We start from the raw sequence: 23,901 nt of genomic DNA, 5'->3' as shown, positions 1-23,901 counted from the left end.
CCCCCCCCCCTAGGGGAATTGCTTTAGGACATCCCCATGGTATCCCTGTGGATCCCTATGGAACCTGAAAAAGAAAATTAGAGTTATAGTAGACTTACCTAGATAACTCCTTTTCTTCAAGGTCCATAGGGTCCACAGGGCACCCACTCTGACGCACCTGGCTTCATTGAGTTATATTCTTTCAGTCAAGGATTCCCTCATCTTATGTAAGAGTGTTTCTTGTGTACGATTGTTCTTCCTTCTTCTTCTTCTTCTTCTTCTTCTTCTTCTGACTTGTTAACTAAACTGAAGACCTATGGCTATGGGCGGGGTATATATGGGGAAGGACCCTGGGCTTTCTGGGAGCAGAAGCTTTAACTGTTTGGTGCCTGGTCTTCCAACCATAATATCCCCATGGTATCCCTGTGGACCCTATGGACCTCAAGGAAAAGGAGTTATCTAGGTAAGTCTACCATAACTCTAATTTTATAAACCATCCCAGGGTAAGGGTCCTTACCCTGAGACCACACCACGATTGGCATAGAGCAGCTCCACTGTAGATTTCCCTGAAAACTAACTTCCTAGCAACCTTCCCTCGTAGTATTAGGAAGGCACACAGGGGTGTAGCAAGAAGACATGGCACCAGGAGTGAGCCCAAGCTTACACCAGTACCACTGGTGGAGGGGGCACAGCCAGGGTGCAGAGGGCATTGTAAGCATGTGAGACTGAGTTGAGTGTAGTATTATTGGCACTACACAGTGTATGAATCAACCAATCCTCACTGGCACAATAATCAATGCCGTAGTAGGCGCTTCTGCGCCCAGTGCCAGCACCCTGGCACCCCTGATATCATGACATCTCACAACAACCACCCAGGAAGATGGATGCCCCTGCACTCTCTATGCAGTGGGAGTGGGGTGCTTCTCCCGAAAAGTGAAAAAGGTTGGTGGGCTGTGGGACGCAGTGACCCTGTGCCCCCTTGGCCCTGAGCAATATGTGGCAGCACCGGTTACACAGCCCTCTTTACAGCCCTGACAAAAATAAAAATAGTAACAAGTTAAGTCTACCATTGGCCTCATAATGATGATGAAGCCTTGGAACCATACTTCATACACTTGTATCCTATCCACAGAAGTACAATTCTCTAATATACATTCCAGATAATCAGGGACAGCCGGAAGCCAAATACATTCTTTGTGCTGCTATCTAAAATGTTCCATTTTTATTTTATGTTGTACAATCCATATCCCTTTAGAGTTAAAAGGTTCATCAGTACACTTTTCGAGCATGAATAATATACACTATAGCCTTATGCTACAAGTTATTTGCAATTAACCGCAAAAGCATTTACCTAAAGGAACAATTTATCAAGCTAAATATTGTAGTCAATCTTCCAAATATGTCCATTTTCAGATGACTGATGAGTTTTATAGTATGGGGGCTATTTAACAAGGGCGTCACTCTGTTTTCATTTGCAAAGTGCCACATTTACCAAGCTTCAAAAAGCTTAGGTTTTGAAACTGTGGCCCTGATTCAGAGCCGGACGCTCTGACCAGGGCCATCCTAATTAAATTTGGAGCTGCCTTTTGGACGCTCGCATAGCTGTGGGTTACCACCAACAGCTTATGCGAGCGTCCATGATGATGGTTGCGATGGTCAAGACCATCGCGACCATCGGGCTTGCGACGAGACCCTGCGGTAGGATCTCGCTGCCGCAAGCCCTGCAGTGATTTTGGCTCTATCAGAGCCAAAATCACTCCCACTGACATCACTAGTGATGTCAGTGGGGCCAGCCCCAGATGGTAGGCGTTCACCTTGGGAACGCCTCCGTCTGGCAGCCACGCCCCCGGCACGCCCACCAAAGGGGGCGTGCTGTCAATCACCATCAACAGCACGCTCCCTTTGGTGAGAGACCAGGAGCGACAGCTTGGCTGTCGCTATCCGGGTCTCGCGCATGCGCACGATGGAGCTCCCTCCATCGTGCGCATGCGCATTTGGGTACCATCGACCCACTTGCGAGCGTCCTGCGCTCGCGAGCGGGTCTGAATGAGACCCTTTGTCCCATATCGAATATTATTTTTAAATAGCGTTAGCCATTTTAGCCCCTAAGGTACATTTTCTAGTATTTCTTCCAGTTGTCACGCAAGTGTATTAGACAAGCTGGGTCTGAACCCAGCTTTACTCTTTACCAATAGGAGACCCTGTCCCAGCAATAGAATTTTAATAAGTTGCAAACTAAAATAATTTCCTATTAGAGCGATATGCAGAAATAAGAAAGTATCTTTAACAGGGTACTTCCAGAAAATTGATAAATGGGTCCTTAAATGTCCTGGAGTATGAAACACGCACACCCATTAGATTACATTACTGAATCTCTTATCAATATCATACCTGCACTACTAATTTTGAATAGTAGAGCTCTCAAGAAAAGAGATGTAGGGACTTACCAGTCGATGCATTGATGGATATATAGTTAGCAGAAAAGCCCTCCAGAGCTGTGGATGAATCAGTAAAAAAAAATAAAACCATTCTATTATCACTGCTGGTTATTGATGGGGGGATGGACCTTCCACAGTATCTGTAAGATATATTACAATGTCAAATACTGTATATTGAATGTATATAATATTAAACAACATAAAATGTATCTAAACGGAGAACATCCCATTTGTGTATCTTACGCAAAACCTTAAACAATCCAAAGTCATACTAATCAATACATTATTCAGATTACTTTTGTGAGATTGTTATCATAACTTACAATAGAAGTATGTAATCTATGACTCTCCTGTTATTGTTGAACACTAAGTCCCACCATGCCCTGCCAGTCACAAGGACCACCATATCTTGCCAGCCACAGTGACCACATATCCTGAAAGCCAGATAAACCACCATGCCCTGCCAGCTACAGGGACCACATTTGCTGAAAGACACAGTGACTACCATTTCCCGCCACCCACAGGGACCAGCATATCCTGCCATGGGGACATCATTCCTACCAGCCACAAGGACCACCATATCTTGCCAGCCACAGTGACCACATGTCCTGAAAGCCAGATAAACCACCATGTCCTGCCAGCCACAGGGACCACATTTCCCTTGACTCAATATGGCCAAGTAAATAAACTTTGTTTCTAAATATTATCGCAGAAAAAAAACACGTAAGATTACCTTCCAATTTTATTTCCTGTTGTATCCGTTGTGTTATCGTATATTTCCAAGTAATCATATTGACATATATAGGCTTGCTCAAGATTAAATGCTACGAAGGTCAGGCGTATTAGATTCCCAGGCTGGACTGAGATAAACCACGTACAGCGGATGCCATGTGGATACGTGTTGGGGTAACTTGGGCTTGAAACGGTGCCCTCAGAGCTGGTAAGGGTTCCTCCGCAACCTAGCAAAAGAGACAGAAAACATAACTAATCGTATTTTTGACTATGATACTGTAAAGCAATCCTATCACCTTCATGCAAACACATCATACATAACGCCCCTTACATTCTGGATTGAAAACATGAGAAATAATGATGCCACATCTAGATCCACACGGATGCTGCAAATTTACAGGGAGACCAAGGGCCTGATTCAGACCCGCTCGCAAGCGGCCCGATGGTTTGCGAATGAGCATGCCCACGCTTTGTTCTGCACGTGCGTGAACTACTCTGTGCGATCGCAGCCCGCTCGCTTGCCCAGCAAAGACAGCCCAGTGAAATGAGTGACAGGAGAGGCTATTTGTGGGGCAGGACACTAATAACCGGGGAGTGGAGGTGCGAACGCTGGCGTGCCTCGGTGTTTCAACGCTGTTTTTAAGGCATGCATAATTAACAGGCAGCGTCATAGTACACGTCACATGCCTGTTTATTACACTGAAGTCCTCGCAGTGCTTGCGGTAGGGTAAGGCAACCACAAGTGCTGCGTTAGCTTCCAATGGTGCTCGATGTACCAATGTTTTAATACACTTCCAGGAGATGACGTGCGCTAGTGGGCGTCTCAACATACACTAATGGGTGTCTGCATACACAGAGCGATCACTCACACAGTCAAAGTGGGTGTGCTTATGCCTTGGCGAGCGATCGCTTCCCATGTCGTCACCTTAAAAAATTTGCATACGCTGGATGCGAGCAATCGCATCTAGCGAGTGGGTCTGAATGAGGTCCCAAATCCCTTTTCACCACAGACCACAAGAATCCAATATAAAGCAGCCCGGAGCAGTCCGGCATAATCAGGACAATTAGTAGGTATGTTTTTACTGAGGTAAAAATTATGGAAATAGGAGATAAAATATCAGTGTTTTCAGTGCTAACAACAGACAATCTACAAAAAAAAATACCCATAAAAAAAAAAGAAGTTACCTTCAATCAGAGATCTATATGTAGCTGAAAAACCCTGATTATTTTCGGAGGCATCAGTAACAAACTTGACATACAGACTTCTCTGTGTCGAATAAGCAGGCGGAGGCACCTCTGGACCACAGTATCGTCCAATGAGAGTAGATTCTTTGGAAGGGCCATCTCTCAACTGTAAATAAAATAAACGCATTTATTATAGAATTAGGACCTGTAATCCATAAAGGTGCACTGACTCGCTGACTGGGTCACTCAACACGGGGTGACATAACGGTTTCTCTGCTTACTTCAAAACTTCCCCAACATTTTGTATACAAGCTCTAAGATGTGGACCTGCACAGACAATGACATGATACAACTGTGCAAAAAATAGAATGAAAAAGCAATGTACATACAATATAAAAGATGAGAAAGCTGACAGTTCAGGTGATAAGCAATCTCAGGGTACTGTACTTGTCACCGCCTTCTAGTATTCAGTCCTTTCCTGGCCTGCCCATAACATCACACCTCGCACCTCCACACACATATCCTGCACCACTGTCCCATGCACCTAAACTACTGTATACTGAGAAGGTATTGCCTCTGAATAAGACAGCAAAGGTCTGGGATTATGGGGATAAAGTGCAAATGAATAGGTATTTGGCACCCAGGGCAAGATGAAAAATGGCACCCCCTCCCAACTGTGTGCCAAAAATGGACGTGGCCACATGCCACAAGGGGTGTGGATTAACCCCTGATTCCCCAGCACAGGAAATGCTGCAGCACAGTCAACCAATGGGCTACAAGCAGCGTTTGACTGACAGACCCACTGAGCAATCATTAACAAACCCAATTGAGCCAATGGGCAAGGAGTTCACCCTACTTAAGAATTCAGCAATCAACACATTGGCTTCATTACAAAACGCATTTGGACACTACCAACACACCCCTAACCCCCAACTAATACACCCAGCAAAACAGGCAGGGATAGCGAGCAGCCGCGGTCACGTGAACACGACCTCCCGGCAGCCGCAGTCACATGTACAAGACCCGCTAGTAAGCAGAAGGAGGACGGGTGGCAGCAGAGCTCAGACCGGGGGAAGAAGACTCGCACCGGGCCCACCACACGGGCCAAAGGGAGCTACGACCTCCAGAGCCAGGCACCTCCCCAGGCGGGCAACTCCATGGAAAACCAGAAAAAGAAACACCGGAGGAGGTGTCCCATGGTAGGAGAAGACATCCATTTGAGCCACAGAAACCCGATCAACCCAAAGGTCGCCAGCACCATGACGAAGAAGTGCACCTGCAACTCCAAGAGAGATGGGACGCCGCTCTCCAATGAGAAGGTACTATCTTTAAGTTACTGCATGCAGGAAGAGACATTAACACCTCACAGGTGTTGAAGCAATACCCCCCCTACCCACGACACTGATTATACGCTAAGACACCAGGCTACGTGTCACAGCACAATCAGCATTTCAGTGGCTGTAACATTGACCATTTCCTTACTTTTTAAGAATTGAGCTTATTGCATAGGACCCACTGGTGTTCTACAGATACAGCATTTATGTTATTGATGTAAACTGATATTACATTAAAGGCTTTCCAGCTAACATTGAGTCTCATACTAATGTCTGATTAACGCAGGTATAGAGACATCCAGCATCTAACACATTAGTTTCCTGTATAACGACATAAACCAATCCACCAAGGGAAGAGTGCAGTCAGTAAACCTTATGGTTATTTTTTACCTATACTATACTATACAGATCCAGTGCGCAGAGCCGATCCATTGTCCAGATAACATTGTCCAGATAAAAGTTTGCAGTCAGGTTTGGTCGATTTCATTCATTTTAATACTGTCTGAAATCGGCCAATCGTTCAAATCGTTGGTAAAACCGTTCAAATCGTTGAAACGTTCATCGTTGATCTGACCCTGTGTATGCACCATTAGACTTGACAACACACCTTTGCATTCACAGCACATGGGACACACAACAGTGAGACCGGGCTCATAATGAGATTGCTCTCCCTTTGTGGGGTACTATTCTGAAAACCATTCTTCAGCAACAAAAAAACAATCAGATTGTAACTGTCATTGTTCTAGTGCAATTAATAACATGCAAGCCAACAGTGCACAACAGTGCGCTAAAAGCAGAACTAGATGTAAAAGACACAAATTAAAAGGAAATTTCTGCACTGCTGTTGGAGATCTCATGTTTGAGGTCTGCTGATTGCTGTGGGGAAGGCAGTGATTGAGTAAGATTTACTGTTCAGCTGTTTCAATTGAAATCCTCTCTCCTTACCTCTACATAATTAGAGCTGCACACTGATCCTGTCAAGAGGTTAAATGAGTCAAAAGTAAACAGAACCACGTTTCCTTCTGGCTGAGTAACAGTCCACTCACAGGTCCTCTCCCGATGGTATGCATTGGGATAACGAGGGGTACGAATCACTCCAGTTCCAGATAGTGTACCCCCACACGCTGCAGTAGAACAGACCATATATAAGTATACATGACCTTTCAAATTCTATATGCTAAAAAAAAAAAAATTCCGAAAGGGGAATTTGTAACAACTTTATAGTATAGTATGTAGTATTTGCATACATGTTTGAGATATATTTTTGATTCATGAGAGAAAGTTGGTTTCTGAATATTTTTTATAGTTTTATTGATGTCTCTCTCTTAAGACAGGAATCTTCGGAAATGCCTGATAGGCTTTGCTTTGAAGTGTATAATTATCAAGTCAGTTTTTAAAATACATTTTTATTATACCCATCATACTGTAGTGGTGTTATTTGAGACTTGGCCAAGCTTCTGGCTGATCCAGTAAAAATATAAACACTAAGAAAGTAATTTTAAAGAAGATGTAGTAAAACATAACATTAAAATATCATCCAAAACCCTCTTCTCATATCAGATATTTTGGATTTGTATGTAAGGAAGAAAATGAGGGAAATCTGAGAAATTGTTCTAAATGACAAACCAATTGTGTTCTCTAAAACATACTATTTTTGACTTTTCTCATTAGAGAATCCCATTACAATAAAAAAAATTTTTTTTTAAATATGCCAAAACGGAGCTTCAAAAAACAAAACAAAATCTAAACAAATAAAAATAACATACAATGCCTTGGATACAATTACAACTTAGGTTATGAAGGAGTTTATGTGCTTGAAACTTCTGGAACCTTGGAATTTTGTAAGTCTTGTCTCAAAATAAATGTTTCATCACAATCAATACAGCCCCAGGCCGGTTGTATTACGAGTGACGCAACAGACCCAATAGCGTACTGGGCTGGTATGCAGTCGGGAAGCCGGCGGACCTAATCCCGACAGCCGCCTTCCCGACTGTCATATCCCGGCAAGGGTCTAAAGACAGGCGTCGATATGCCGACGCCTGTCATTAGACATATTTCCCGGGAGCCCGACATCCCGATTGAAGGGACGCGGGGCGCCGAGCGCGGATAGCCGCGAGGGGGGGAGGGTTAGGTTTAGGGTTCCCGGGTGGGACTTCGGGTTAGGCACCCCCCCGGGAGGTTAGGTTTAGGCTAGGGGTAGGGGGGGTTAGCGTTAGGCACCCCCCCAGAGGGTTTAGGTGGTGGGGAAGGGAGGGGTTAGGTTTAGGCACTTAGAGGGGGGATTAGGGTTAGGCACTGGGGGGGAAGGTTAGCGTTAGGCACCCCTAAGGGAGGGTTAGGGAGTAGAAACAGGTTAGTATATACTTACCTTTGACGATCGGGATTTCCTCCTCTGCCGGGATGCCGCTGTCGGGATTCAAACCGCCAGGCATGGGTCCGGCGGTAAATCATACCGATTCCTACTGGGCTAGTAGGGCACTCATTACACTGAATGCTACTAATCCTCCATATTAAAGTCCAAATATCACCAATTATATCCAGGATGGCACTCCTAATTGTGTAAACAGAAGTTTCTTTTTATTAAGAATGTGTATTCCACTCATTCTTCATCCACTCACTTTCAAAGTGTGAACCTCAAAATGTAAACAACAAACTCATAGTGTAACACAGTAATGACCTTAAGCCAAAAGATAAAACTCAGATCAAACTTAATTACCAAGAATAATGGTCTATCATACGGAGTAGATAATCAGATATTTTCATGTGGCCACTTTTAAGATATACTGCAACTTTACATCCCAACATTATTTGGTGAAGAAGGTTCTAAAGAAACACTGGAATCTGCTAGAAAGAGATCCTGTTATTGGTAGTGAATTACCTGATGTCCCAGTGTGTATCTTTAGAAAAGACCCAAATTTAAAATCTGTCGAAGCGTGTTGGCGCAGAGGTGATCTGGACATTATTGGACCTTACCTGGCCGATGGTTGGTGGATCCTGGGGACACCTGGCTTTTTCACCCGTATCACTAAACGATATTTGACTACCTTGTTTCACACTGGTAGACCATTCTGCTCGGTAAGAGTCCATTCGCTATTTTTCTTGTATGAGCTTTATATGTTAATAAACATTGTCACACTATCGGAGGTCTGTTTTCGTCCCTTATATGTATGGAATTAATATGGAGCTATAAAGACCCGAGGTGTCGTGGAGGATTGCAGTATATCTTAAAAGTGGCCACATGAAAATATCTATCCGTGGGGTAGACCATTATTCTTGGTAATTAAGTTTGATCTGAGTTTTATCTTTTGGCTTAAGGTCATTACTGTGTTACACTATGAGTTTGTTGTTTACATTTTGAGGTTCACACTTTGAAATTGAGTGGATGAAGAGGACCGCATGGAATACACATTCTTAATAAAAAGAACTGAACCGAAACTTCTGTTTACACAATTAGGAGCGTCTCCTGGATATACTTGGTGATATTTGGACTTTTTTATATGTTTTAAGTGTTGGGTGACACTTTCTCTACTAAGGAATCTAATCTGCTATTAGTGCGCACGTATCATTTCCACATTTGTTTTATTTAGTCCTCCATATTACCATCTTCTCATCCAAGCCCATAGAATACATTACATTTCGGCGTTGACAATTGCGTGAATACAGCCACAAGCTGGGCCAGGCTCTGCCTCCCTGAATATGCCGGTTAGTCTCCTCCCAGTTTTGACAGACAGGCCATAACCAGGAAGTACTGCCATTGTGGCGCACTGCTATGTTTCTCCTGGATTTGAATGCCATATGGTGTGAGCAAGTTTTAGTTGCCAGTTGTTACTTATGTAAGCCAGGCTCTTGGCCATGCTTGAGTGAGTGAAGGCCATTTTTGGTCTGCAGTTGACCCATCGCTAATCTGTAGTCCAGGATGTACAAAGCAGTTTTCTTCTACAAGTATACTGTATATAGTATTGTTATTTTTTTTTATCTTACTGCGTTATTCATTTTTTTTTTACAGTTTTGACAGTACGAGATGTTTTCAAGGTTTGGCAACATGGCTTTAATAAATTAAAGTGCATCCACCACAGACACAAAGAGGAGGTCGCAATTTTTGGGTTGGTATTCATATTCATGATAATGCAGCTTTTTTGTTTAACCACTGTAATGATATCACTTAGTGACTTGGTGATGTCAATGCCTCCTGTATAGGTGATGGGTGCAATTAATACGCTGACCAAACCTAAATGCAGAGAAAGCATCAGTCAACTACAGTACAGACATGTTTTTTCTTTAATGTACCGTAAAAGAACACTGTCTAATTATAGAGAAATTAGACTCTTAGGGGTATATTTACTAAAGAGCAGGTTTTTAGAAGTGGAGATGTTGCCCATAGCAACAAATCAGATTTTAGCTATCATCTTCTAGAATGTACTACATAAATGTGAAGTAGAATCAAATTGGTTGCTATGGGCAACATCTACACTTCTAAAAACCCACACTTTAGTAAATATATCCCTTAATATTCTTACCAACTTGATAGAAGGCTTGGAAGCTGGCTTTTGTTGCTGAAACATCTGACTTGAATTTTATCCACAGTGTGTTTGAACTTGATGTGACTGGAGCCGGTATTGTGCTGTTACAGTATCTTCCAATCAAACTCGCCGTCTCTGTAGCTCCATCTCTAATCTACTTAAGATAAAACTGCCCTTAATGTAACATTATTTACATATAACATCCAACATGTTGTTCTCTTTTCTGATTTTATTATAATTATTTATTGGTAAGTAAACAGAACTATATGGGATTTGCAGAGCATTCCTTCTCCTGCCAAAAGAATTCTGCAGAGCATTTAATTTTCTTTATCGCTGTTTATTATTATTATTATTATTATTATTATTATTATTTACACATTAAATATATAGGAGACAAAGAGACTAAGAGGCTGAAGAGGAGGATCGGGGGAAAGGGAGAGGAATAGAGATGGAAGAAAGGTAGAGGAGGGAAAGAAGAGGAGGAGTAGGAGGAGAAGAGGAAGAGAGAGGAAAACTGGAGAAAAGGCGAACAGGAAGATGAAAGAGGAAGGTAAACAGAAGGAAGAAGAGGGAGAGGAGACCAGCATAAGGAGAAGAGAGAAGAGAGAGAGAGAGAGAGAGAGAGAGAGAGAGAGAGAGAGAGAAAAAATGCAGGGAGAAGTAAGACTCTTCATTGTAGGTCGATGGTCTATAAACATCATTGGGAGACCATTGATGGTACAAGGCCACACTGGCCAAACTTTCGCCATCAAACCTCCACCACCAATGTGCACCACTGTACATGTATTAGGCCCAACATGCTGGGTGTGCAATTGGTCCATATCTATCCAATTTGGTCACATATGGGTACATTTGGAAATATATTATCTTATTTTCTGGCTCCTACTGTACACTCTAATTTGGCTTTAGACAATCACACATTACCTCTATAAGACTAAGGGAGCACCCGGTGGTACTCTGTAAATCCAGGTCAGTAAATCTTAGATTGATCTGATCATCGGGTGCTTGAGTGACAATATATATACACTGCTTGCTGCCGGTATAAGCATTAGGCCATGAAGGAGACACAATGAAACCTTCAGTATCTGTGAAGTTCCCTCCGCATGAAGTGCCAGCTGAAATGCATAGTAAAGTACAGAACATATTGACAATCGCACAGAAATTTGTAGATTTAGTAAACATGTTTATATCCCTTTGCTCTAAACAATTATGTACAAATTCACATTTGCAATTGAAATGACATGATATAATGATATGTGCATCTTCTGTTGAATCACCACCTTAGTTCTCAATCACTAATTTGTTTCCAAAACATGACTATATCCTGTCTGTATAAAACAGAGAATGACTATAAAAACATGTTTTTTTTCCATTTGAAAGCATAGGGAGAGAAAAAAGAAAGAAAAAAGAAAATTACACAATAAATACTTTTCATATTATATGGTGTCATCAATGTATCCCTTATAGGATGGCACAGTGGTGGTAGCACCATGTAAAATGGAGCAATAGTAAAGGACCCTCGGGACACCAGCTGCTGCTAAAGTTGGTTTAGTTACAATAAAAGAGCTGTGACTATGCCTATAATTAGGTAGTGCTCAGTGTGTGATACCCACAGGCATGCCAGCCTGGGAAGTCGGCCGCCTCATATGAACTACTTGAGTCACACCACACCTGGCCAGGTTGATATTAGGTGATGAGCAAGGTACAATTAGGCACAGGGCTGGTAGTTGGGCAATAATCTGTATACTGCATGGATCATCTGATGATCTGGACTATCTTAAAGGAAATATTTAAAGCGGCAATTATACAATGCCATGAACACCTGCCATCCAGGAGGATAACACAAGTGCCCTCTAGTACTTCAGTTGGAGCATATTATACTCCTTTTACACCAAGCCTCTGACCTGGGATATTGCTGGGGTTACCCAGGTTCTGGCTTGGTGTGAAAGGATCAACCCGGGTTGTGTGTCCGGGACTTCTACCCTGGTCGCGTCCACAGTTGCACCTGGGACCAACCCGTATAAGCTGCAGTCTGATACCCCTTTTATACCTAAATCCCAGGTCCAGTCTGGGACACTGAACACTGGTTTCAAGCCGTGTCACCAAGGCTTGAACCACATTTACTCTGCAAACTGGACCTGGAATACTGCCGAAGCTTACGTCTGCCAGCGCTTTGAGATGACATAATCTCCAAGCGCTGGGAATGTGGCTATCCCTATGCAGTGAACACTGTCCTGGACCCCGGCCCTTCTCAGACCAACCCGGATAGCTAGCCAGGTTGGATTCCCAGGTCACTGGACCCGAGTTAACTGTTTAACACCAAGCTGCGACCCGGCAATAACACAGGTTTCTATGGCGGTAGTATAAATGGAGGGACCCAGGTTAGTAGACCTAGGTTAAGTTTAAAAGCTGCTGATTGGCTGTGGATGCAGAGGCCCACCTCAAGGGAGTGACATGCATGGCAGACACAGGTGCAGTATGAATGGGGAAAACCCAGGAATAACCCGGGTCCAAGGTGCAGTGTGAAAGGGGTCTGAGCAGTTGTGACACAGGTTGAAACCGTGTTGAATAACCCAGGTCAAACCTAGGAGTTTGATGTGAAAGTGGTATTAATAAGTCAGTGCACTATAATATACTGACATTAGGAAGTACTAAATATACAAGTTCTCTTACATCTTCAGCAGGAAAATAGCTGTTACAGACCTCGGGGGGTGAGTATATCCTGAATAGCAGTGGTGCTGGGTATCAGACCCTGGTCGTTCTAAAACTTGGGGGGGGGGGGATAATATTAAGTTGGACATCACTTTAATATGCCAGGTCCAGAGCCTTAACTATGGAACAAGGCTGTTGATAAACGCAGGGCATATTCCATGGGTCTATGGCAACAGCTTACTTATAAGTTTCTTAACAAATGTACAGTTTATTTGAAAGGTCTCCTACTCACAGGGTGCTGTTATATAAGCGATATTGAATCCTCTGTCTGTTAGTGCGCTATCAGAATGAAAATGGACCCAGGCGTAGGGGCCAGAGGTCTGGAGAGGTGCGGGAGACCCGGAGCTGCAATATTTCCCAAGGACGGGGTCTTGGGGCAGAAGCCCATCTCGGATCTAATGTGAATAAAACACGTTATATTGTAATATAGCATGAACAGACGTGATGACCGTATTGAATCACATCGCTGAGATAATTGGAACTGCGCTCTTGGGATAAAATATACTAATGATGCCCTTATAGACATGTGTTCTGGACATGAAACATACTGTAAAAGACATCCAGTCTGACAGCAGTAAGGTGAAGATGTCAAACGATGCTCACAATGCATATATGAATTACACATGCATAATGCAGTTCCGGTTTAACAACAGTGAGGGCATGGGGGCCTCCACACATAGCTACGTCACCAGCATGGTGGGGACTGTGGCATAATGTGAATTTTGGGGTCTGTGTAGCATAATGTGAACTGGGGGCGGTGTGTGTAACACATTTGTGGTGCTAGGAGTAGGTACACAGACTTTTTAACAACATTGACAGCATATCATGTTTTGACGATCTTATTGGCAGGGGCCCCTACAAATTTGTTTCCCTGGGGCACCCACGAACCTTAATCAGAAATAAATTAAAGAACCCATTGACAATGAAAGTAATAAATAAACATATTGATATGTTCTGTACCTCCAGGTAATCATATGCACAGTTGGGATGGGTTTCCAGACTTATTGCGCCAAAGGCAAAAGTGATGTATAGATTGGGGTCAGTGGAGATAGTCCAGTAACAGTCTCGGCTAGGGGGATAGTTGCCGGGATAACCAGGGGAGAAGATGGATCCATGAGGATCTGATAGTTGACCCCCACACACTAAAAAGAAAATTAATCTTATTTTAGATTATTGTTTTACTTGAACAAGTGACAATGCAGCATGTAATTACCTTTCTCACACTCACAGTTAGTGAGATGGAGTATTTTAGACGCATAGTATCAGTCATATCTGACAATCTGTTTACCAAAATGGTTAATATTAAAATTAATCAGCCATAAAGCTTTTTTCACTTTACGCCATGCTGTATCTATAATGTTTGGGATGAATCAATATTTAGCCTCCCAATTCACCAGGAATTAATGACATCACTAAAGTTATTGTGTGCGACTCTTTCAAAGCTAATCACCATTGTGAGTGTGGTCACTGTATGTGCACAGAATACAGTGCTAGGTGATTGGAATGTCATCACCTTTCACATGGAGATAATTATTTTACCAATATCAGGAATACACCATATATATTTTATTTATTTTTGGTTTCGATATTATGGAGATCTGAAATAAGCAAAGGGCAAGGCCAACAGTACTCACACCATGATACTGAAAAGCCTTATTAACTGTTTATCTGGTACAGTGGTACTCTATTGGATTTTAGAGTGCGGGTGTCAAATATATATATTTATAATCCAAGGAATAGACGGCATTCCAGGAGAATGCAATAAACATATTACTTTAATTATTTGCAGAAGCAACGTTTTGGATCTACATGTATAGCTTCAGAAAGATTCACACTAGATCCAAAACGTTGATTCTGCAAAGAAAGTAACATGTTTATTGCAATCTCCTGGAATGCCGTCTATTCCTTGGATTATTTTAACATTTACTTCGAAAATGAATTGGGTTTGCACCTGGGTCACGAGACTCCCAAGTAATCCGGAATCCACCGAAGCTGAACATGTGATCTGAGCTGAACCAGAGATATAAGGCATTGTGGGAACTGAAGAGTTCTTCTGGGACCCTGGTGCCACAAAATTTCCCCAGCATGTAGCTTGACATGGATTCCCCATCGTGAATTTGAAGGAAATCAAAGCTGCATCTGGCACTGTTCTCCAAGCTGAAGTACGGGAACGTGATCCGTAAAATCTATAAAACAAAAATGAAATCAAATAAAATGAAAACCTTAGTAGCTATGTAACTGTTATACCTCTCCACCCACCAGGCCAAATGTAGGCAACTCGTGGCTCTCTAGCTGTTACAGGCTCAGCTTGCCTTGTCTACAATAGGGGGGGCTGTTGGGACTATTGAATCCACAGCTTATAGAGCTACATATTGGCTATCTGAGTGCTAGGCTACTATAACCGCATGTCTATATGATGTTATTTAAAAGTATCTTCATGACGGAGATATGGAATGTAGTGTAAGCATCTGCCAGGTTAAGGTTCCGAGCAGTGTATGTCATTCTGTCCCTGGATGGGCTTTACGAGGAAATTGGAGGAATGTTCAAAGCATTCATCTGTGTTTCCTTATTCTTGTATGACTGGATATCATGAAACTGGGTTGTTCCCTGCTACCTTTGGTGTCATATTCTGATCATGGCTCAATCTCAGAATTAATTAGTCATTTTAATAAATCGCCTGCAAATAGGGATACCTTGGTTACAAAGCCTATCCCATACTGCACATGCCCTGGTCACATATGCTGAGTGGACTGCTTTGATTATACAGGATTGATTATACAGGATTGTTTACATCTATCCTGATATTTATGAATCATCTGCATCTATTTATATATAAATTAACTTTATTTGTCGTTACCTTGTTTGGTTCAGTTTTTATGACCCAGGTGCAGCTGATCATGTGACCATACGACTCATTGCCTGGATTGCTGGGGTAACTCAATGTCCCATTGAAACCGCTCAAAACACCTCCACAAGCTTAAACAGAACAAAGCATATTTAACTGAATTATTTCCAAAAACATCACTTTACACCAGTGGTTCCCAAACTTTCTCAGTTCAAGGCAACCTTCGGGTCTCCATCATTTCAAGGCACCCCTAAGCCAAAATAATTTCTGAGCAGTCCCATTAAATTTTTAAAAAATAAAGTGAAAAACTGTGCTATTCTTACCCATTGCCTCCTCCATCTCTTTCCCACTGCCCCCTACGTTTCTCTCTCCTATTGCCCCTTCCATCTCTCTATCATTGCCCCCTCCGTCCCTCTTTCATTGCCTCCTCCTTCTCTCTCCCATTGCCCCCTCCAAGTCTCTCCCATTGCCCACTCCATGTCTCTCCCTTTGCCCCCTCCAGGTCTCTCCCTTTGCCCCCTCCAGGTCTCTCCCTTTGCCCCCTTTGAGTCTCTCTATTTGTCCCTCTTCATGTCCCCCTGTACTTACCTTTAGTAATGATCAGTGCTGTTCTCATTGCAACCCCCCCCACCACCACTCCACTCTATTCTGCACCACCAACCCCTCTGCCACCCGTGCAAAAAAAAAAAAATATTTTACACAAAACATAACAAACAAAAATACACTGGCCGGCCTCTTTAGGCCACCGGCTGCCGCGGCACCTGGGGAGCTGCGGCGCAGTGTTTGGGAACCACTGCTTTACACTATAATCCACCTAAACCCATAAAAACTGTATTACACATAATGTGCCAAACAATAATTGGAATCCTTTCACAATGTAGTCTCCTCATTGATCTGTGGTGCTCTGTAGACGCTATACTGTTTAAAACTTCATAAAAGAGAGACAAAAGCATCTTTCAAATACAAGTCTCATTTACAAAAGCGCAACGCAAATGTTTTTCTGAGACATCACCTGTATCCTTCCCTGCAAATACACACGTTGTACATGTAAAACGGTGTGTGCAGGGTGCAGAGCGTGCAACATCAGGAAAAGGCGCTCTTTGCGATGGTTATATCTGCCGACTTATTCCCTAACATTCCAAAATATTTATTACTATAGAATTCAGATAATGGTAGGAGTATATCATTTAGTAGGGTTTCCCTGTTTCCGGGAGGGTGAACACCATGTTAAACCATGCACAGGGGCTTGACCTAAGTCCTCTTATGTGGTGAAGATTGGGCCTTGGCCTCCTGCACTTTATCAGTGGGACTCATTTTGGACCATATACCAATGTAATAAAAACATTGAAAACACAAAAACGACACATGTAATAGTGCCGAAGTTCCCCTCATATTTAAGATATAAATGAGTCTAAACCAAGCATAGTGTTAGGGAAAAATGTAAATGCTTGAATTAATGAAGAGGTGGTCCTAAAGTGATAGTAGGCTGGGCTATGACGTGAAGTTCTTACTGCTCCCGCAATTATTTTCAGGCATAACTACAAGTCAGCAGGCCCAATGTGCTGGTATTGGGTTTGCACTTTGAAATGCTCTTGGCAGACAAATAGGCTTATTTGCACTTATAACGATGTAGTGCATTTTATTCTGCTTCTTATTCTGGGGAAAGTAGATTTTTTTGTACTCACAGTAAAATCAATTCCTCAGAGTCCATCTGGAGGACACTGCCGACTGTGGGTTTAGAAGGGAGGCTGAGGAGTAGGCACTAAATAGTTAAAACTACTGGAGCTGAAATTCCAGCCCCTCTAGTCCTCCCACCTGCTCTTGCAAGCCAGTTATTTATCTAACAAAGGCTAAAGAGAACAGTGCAACAGGCATAAACAATACAACAAACAACTAGGGAGGGAATGCAGTGTCAACAAGATGGACTCAGATGAATTGATTTTATGGTTAGTACAAAAATATCTGCTTTCCTCGTTCTTCCTATTTGGTAGACACTGCCGTCTGTGGGACTTCCCAAAGCAAGCCTCAAGAGGGGGAGCAAGCACCGGCCAAGCCTTGCGCAAAATATTACACCCCAAACTAGCCTTTTTGGCCAACAATGTGTGGAACCAAAAACATTTGGTGAAGGTGTGCACAGAGGACCAAGTAGCTGCTCTGTACATTTGTTCACATGAGGCACCCTGCCGTGCCTCCCAAGAACCACTCACAGTAGAATGCATCTGGATATGGTCAGGCACCGACTCACCCAAAGAGACATAAGCCAAGGAATCCAGTGAGCCACGGACCGCCTAGTGGCAGGCCACCCCCACCGGCATGCGTCATAGAGTACCAAGAGACTATCCAACTTCCGAAAGGATGCGGTCCAGTCCACATACACCTTCAATACCCAGACAACATCCAAGAAGCGGAGAGGGCTATCAGAATCCGTTGGATAAAAAGCTGGTAACACAATTTTTTAATACAGGTGAATATGAGAAACCACTTTCGGTTAAAAAATGTCCGAGTACGGAGCACTGCCCAGTCAATATGGAAAATAAGGAGAGGAGTCGCCGACAGCGATGCTAACTTCTAGACCCTCCCAAAGGAGGTAATGGGCAAAAGAAACGCAACCTTCCATAGTAAGCCACTGCAGATCATGGACTCTTGAATAGGGGTGGGCAATAAGCGGCCCCCAAGCTGTTGTAGAACTACAATTCCCAGCATGCCCTGCCACAGTTTTGCTATTTGGCCATGCTAAAACTGTTGCATTGCATGCTGGGATTTGTAGTTTAACAACAGCTCGAGGGCCGCTTATTACCCACCCCTGCTCTAGAGGCTTAAAAGGAGGCAACTGAAGTGCCCCAAAACTAAATTAAGGTCCCAAAGTGGGACAGGCAGAACATACAGTGATTAAATATGCAAAACCCCTGCATGAATGTCTAAACATCCAGGAGTGAGGCCAGGGGCAATCGGAACTGAGAAGCCGAGACTTCCGAGTGCTCACAATACCCAATGTAAATTTTCCACACATGGTACAGTAGTAAATGGCTTGCGTGGCCAGTTTACAAGCCTAAAGCATAGTCCGCATCACAGCCACAGAAACCCCCTTGGATTGCAAAATCCTGGTTTCAAGTACCAAGCCAACCAAGCCAGCAGAGTCAAATCTGGATGCAGGAATGGCCCTTGACTGAGTAGATCGTTCCACAGCGGCAGCTTCCACTAATTCGACCAACAGAGTGAGAAGGTCCAAATACAATGCTCTCCAAGGCCAGACAGGAGCAATGAGGAGAATGTGGAACTTCACCACAAGCTGCCGCACTGCTAATATTGTGCAAAGCGAATGCCAGACCAGTGTTCATTGATACTCTGCCACCTCCTGTTCGTCATTCTGGGACTTATCCGAATTGGCTCCTGCGTCCATATCCTGCTGCTGTGAACGCTGCTCCGATGCCGGTGATAGCATTTTCACGTGTTTCCAGTTGTGGCCAGTCTCTTGTTTGTTCAGTCGAGTTCCAGATTCCAGTTTGCCTTATCTATTCTCTGCCGTTTGTTCCTTCCAGGCGTAATACCTGCTGTTTGCCGCTTGAGTCATCTAGGCGGCACGGTGTGCATCTCTGCCCTCTGCCGCTTGTGTCATCCCGGCGGCACAGAGTGTACTCACATCCTAAGTGAGCAATCCAGCGTCCAGTGTCAACCCGGCGATATTGGCCGCACTTCAGCGTCCAAAGTGCGCAACCCAGCGTACCAACACCAGTGTCATCCCGGCGACATTGGCCACACCTCAGCGTCCAAAGTGCACAACCCAGCATATCAACGCCAGTGTCAACCCGGCGACATTTGTCGCATCTCAGCGCCAAAAGTGCGCACTCCGGTGCATCATCATCAGAGACTTTACAGCCCAAAGTCTGCATCTTGTCCTCAGCCCACAGGCCACAACCAGCCAAGACATACCAGCCTTCAAGGCTGCCACACAGCCCAAAGGCTGCACCTTGTCCTCAGTCCACAGGCCGCAACCAGCCAAGACATACCAGCCCTTAAGGTTGCCACACAGCCAAAAGGCCCACAGGCCGCAACAAGCCAAGATATACCAGCCCTCAAGGCTGCCACACAGCCAAAAGGCTGCACCTTGTCCTCGGCCCACAGGCCGCAACCAGCCAAGACATACCAGCTCTTAAGGCTGCCATACAGCCCAAAGGCTGCATCTTGTTAATGGCCACTGCCACTACTAGCCAGCCCTCAAGGCTGCCACACAGCCCAAAGGCTGCATCTTGTTATGGCCACAGGCCGCTACTTGCCAAGAGTTTGATCCTCAAGGTTGCTACACGGCTCATAAGCCGCACCGTGCTTAGACCTTTAAGCAAGTTTCTGCCAAGAGCATTGCCTCTTTAGACTGTGTTCAGCCTAAATCTGCCTGACTAACCCTCTAATCCTAACAACCATCTTGATGCAACGGATCACCAGGGAGATGGGATAGCCTGGTGAAAGGACCACCTGGTGCTCTAAGCGTCCACTAAGGCTGACTGAGGATCCCAGGACTGCATCCCATAACATGACAGCATTTTGTTCAGTTTGGAGGCCATAAGACATGTCCAGAAGACCCAAGCACTCCACAAGAAAATTTTACATATTCTGGTGAAATGCCTCCTCACCCAGATGGAACTTATGCCAACTGAGGAAGTCAGCTTCCTAGTTGTCCACTCCTGGAATAAATACATATGGCAGAGATGGCCGGAATGAACTTCCCTGGCCACCCTGCCAGTCGATATATGCCATAGCTATTGCATTGTTCAACTGGACGTGGAAAGGCCTGCTCTGCAGGAACTGCTGAGCTTGAAATAGAACATTCCAGACTAATCACAATTCCAGCACATTGATGGAAAGGGTGGCCTCTTCCAGAGACCAGAGCCACTGAAACTAGAATCCCAGGGTCACTGTGCCTCAGCCCAAGAGACTGGCATTAGTTGTGACTAGGGGTTGGGGATTGAAGCCCCCAAATCAAGAACTGGTGGGGCAGCAGAGACCTACTGAGCATCTATATGTCGAAGCGAGGATTTGTTCCTCTGAAGCTGCAATATATGATGCTGTAGGGCAGTGGAATGGAATCAAGCAAATAGGACCACCTCGAAGGTGGCTACCAACTTCACCAGCAATTTCATACACCAGATAATGGACAACCGGCATAGTAGCAAAAGGATCTGCCACAAAGACTGTAGGGCCAAAATCTTTTCGGGAAGAAAAACATGGCAAAGAGAAGCCACAGAAAAATAATTCTCCGACTGGAACCAGTTTGGATTTGGAGAAGTTGAGATTCTAACCATGCTCCTGCAAGGACAACACCACCACCTGAAGATGATGGCTGAAAAAGCACCCGGATGACACCTTGATCATCAAGTCATTCAGATAAGGGATGAACAAGTTCCCTATGTGACATAACAGGGCAATCAGGACCTTGGTGAAGACTCTGAATGCTGTGGAAAGCCCAAAGGGTAAAGCCCGAAAATGGAAGTGGAGGGATTCAAATATCAAATCAAAGAAGATTTTGGTCTTGTTCCCAAATTGGAACATGCAAATAGGCATCTTTGATGTTGATAGATAAGAGGAATTCCCCCATTCCACTGAAACAATGACCGAGAGCAGAGATTCTATTTTGAATTTTTGCATACGTAAATGGGAATTTTAGCCACTTTAGGTTTAGAATGGGCCAAAATGACCCATCTGATTTTTGCACCAGAAACATAGTGGGTTAAAGATCCAACCCTTCTTGATGAGCAGGAAACAGGACCACCAATCCTGCAGTCAGCAGAGAGTTGACCACCTGCAGTAACGCAGCCCATCTGACCTGGTCCCATGAAAGATGGGTGACCAAAAATCTGTGTAGATGAGGACCAACAATCTAAAATGTAGTCTCAAGACAAGACGCCTTGAACCCAGAGGTCCGTGACCAACCGGAATCAGATGTCCTGAGACAGGAGCAAGCTGGCACCTACCCTCAAGAATCCCAGGGTAAACCCAACATGTAACAAATGATTTTTTGATACATATAATAGTACAGGGGATGTATTTATTTGATCATATTTGACTGTTAAACTTTCTTGTGCGACTAGGGATCACACAACATATCTAAACCCAACAGCAGACAGCTCATCGTCCTGGTGAGGGCCTGAATGTCTGGATGCCATGGCCATATGGTCTTTGAAGTGACCAGCCCTGTGTCCCCACAAACTACCCTGGTGGATGGAGGACAGGCTCTACCAGGGATTCGAAAGGTCCAAAACCTGGGGGATTTGGCACAAAGTGGTATGACCAGGAGATAAGAACTCTTACCTTTGGTTGCCAGTGCGATGCTATGGTCCAGTTCTGGCCCAAAGCCAGTGGACACTGTAATAGATATAGACATACAGGGTCCTGGAGCACCTGCAGGTGCCTGGTGACCCTCTTTCAGGGCCTGGAGCAGGCTGCAGCTGTAGAGACAGATGCCGGAGCTCTCATAATGCCTGCTCCCTAGAGGTCTGATCCCATAAAGGGATTCAGGCAAACTATAATTGAACAAAAAAGTATTATAAATAAATACTCCTACCCTAAAATTTTTGTGCCTCTCGTCAGACACTAAATAAAAAATTTGCTTGCTGGAGCAGGTGGGAGTCTTGGGGCGGAGTTTCAGCTCCAACAGTTTTAACAATTTGATGCCTTCTCCTGAGCCTCCCCTATAAACCCACAGTCGGCAGGGTCCCCCAGTGCGATGGAGGTGATTTTCCATACCGCAACGGCAAATTGTGCCCATCTACTTTGGAGGTGTGCAGCATAAATGCCTCTATTAGCAAATGGAAGTCACTTTATCTGTCACTTGCCCAATTTCTGGACGTGATCACACCATAAACATCAGACCTTCTCCCTATGGAGTTATACATATCCCTTTCTACTAAGCTACACCCCCAATCTACTAAGAGAGTACAATATTGAATGGTGAGCCCCTGGGATGGACTGGGGCCACAAAACAGCCCTGGCATTAATCCCTGTGCACTCACCGTAGGAATGTGTGCTCGCAAAAAGGGGGCATGGTCTAGTCTGACAGGGGCGTGGCCTTGCACCATAGGGGTGTGGTTTGGCCACATGGGGACGTGACATCGCCACATGCCCCCGTCTCTCATTATCCCGGCAGAGCAGTGAGCCGGGAGAAGGAGCTGCTCACCCATGGTTTCAATCGGGACCGGCCCATCAGGTCATCGGACCCTTCTGGTATTTGCCAGAAGTGTCAGATGGCCAGTCCAGACCCGGGGAGCTCTGAAAGTTTCTTCCTAGAAACTTGGTAAAGTCCTACTGTATAAAAAGAATATTTATACACATTAGTATCTATGTCAATTATACAAATTCAAGCATTATGCTTGTCTATGGTCACAGAACTTCTCAGTGATTTCTAATATCATTATATCTGACATGAGGTACGTATTATTTCATATATATTATACACTGTATGAAGGTGTTTCATATTGATATAATATACCAGTGATGCTAATATTGTGTTATTCGGAAACCAGCTAGATAGTACTTAAGTGACCGTGACGAGTCTCCTCTTCCCCGCTATCACTACTGTATGAGGAGTACTGCTAAACAACCTAATGAGGAGGGGAGGGCAGAAGTCGGGCACAGGACCTCATTCAGAGGCGCTCACAAAATGCGAGCGCTCGCTCTGAATGAGGGCAGCCGCATCAGTTTTCAGGCCCGACCTCCTGGCCCGCTCGCAAGGCTGTGGGTGACCACCCACAGCTTTAGCGAGTGGCCAGGTTGATGGTCTCGATGGTCAAGACCATCGGGGCTTGCGACGAGACCCTCGTCTGCCGCAAGCCCCAGTGAGCTTTCGGCTCTATTAGAGCCGGAAGCTCACCACTGACATCACGAGTGATGTCAGTGGGGCCGCCCCCAAACGGCAGGCGTTCCGTCGGGAACGCTTCCGTTTGGCAAGCCGCCACCCCCCTGCCCCGCCTACAAAACGGTGCGAGCTGTCGATCACCATCGACAGCCGCCCCTTTTGTAGTAAGCCCCGGAGCGAGAGAATTTCTCTCTCGCTCCGGGGCTTGCGCACGCGCAGTGCGGCCGCTGCGCGTGCGAAGGGACTCTACATTGACCCTCTTGCGAGCGCATCGGCGCTTGCGAGCGGGTCTAAATGAGACCCACAGTGT

General features: G+C 44.5%; 1 protein-coding gene across 1 annotated transcript in view; it reads right to left on the bottom strand.

Moving 5' to 3' along the window:
* CUBN (cubilin) overlaps positions 1–23,901 on the bottom strand; it is a 321,603-nt gene that overhangs the window by 270,467 nt on the left and 27,235 nt on the right. The window contains exons 13-22 of the mRNA XM_088478650.1: positions 15,758–15,876; positions 14,852–15,086; positions 13,861–14,042; positions 13,133–13,295; positions 11,113–11,303; positions 10,186–10,342; positions 6,614–6,792; positions 4,335–4,500; positions 3,151–3,376; positions 2,427–2,557 (exon numbers count right to left, since the gene is read on the bottom strand). Coding sequence (XP_088334776.1) covers positions 2,427–2,557; positions 3,151–3,376; positions 4,335–4,500; positions 6,614–6,792; positions 10,186–10,342; positions 11,113–11,303; positions 13,133–13,295; positions 13,861–14,042; positions 14,852–15,086; positions 15,758–15,876 — 1,749 coding nt within the window. The remainder of the gene's footprint in view (positions 1–2,426; positions 2,558–3,150; positions 3,377–4,334; positions 4,501–6,613; positions 6,793–10,185; positions 10,343–11,112; positions 11,304–13,132; positions 13,296–13,860; positions 14,043–14,851; positions 15,087–15,757; positions 15,877–23,901) is intronic.

This window comes from Taudactylus pleione, unplaced genomic scaffold (genome assembly GCF_031769625.1).
Source record: "Taudactylus pleione unplaced genomic scaffold, aTauple2 ptg000216l, whole genome shotgun sequence".
NCBI classification, from domain to species: domain Eukaryota; kingdom Metazoa; phylum Chordata; class Amphibia; order Anura; family Myobatrachidae; genus Taudactylus; species Taudactylus pleione.
The sequence above is the reverse complement of the archived record's forward strand: the minus strand, read 5'-3'. Positions and strand labels throughout refer to the sequence as shown.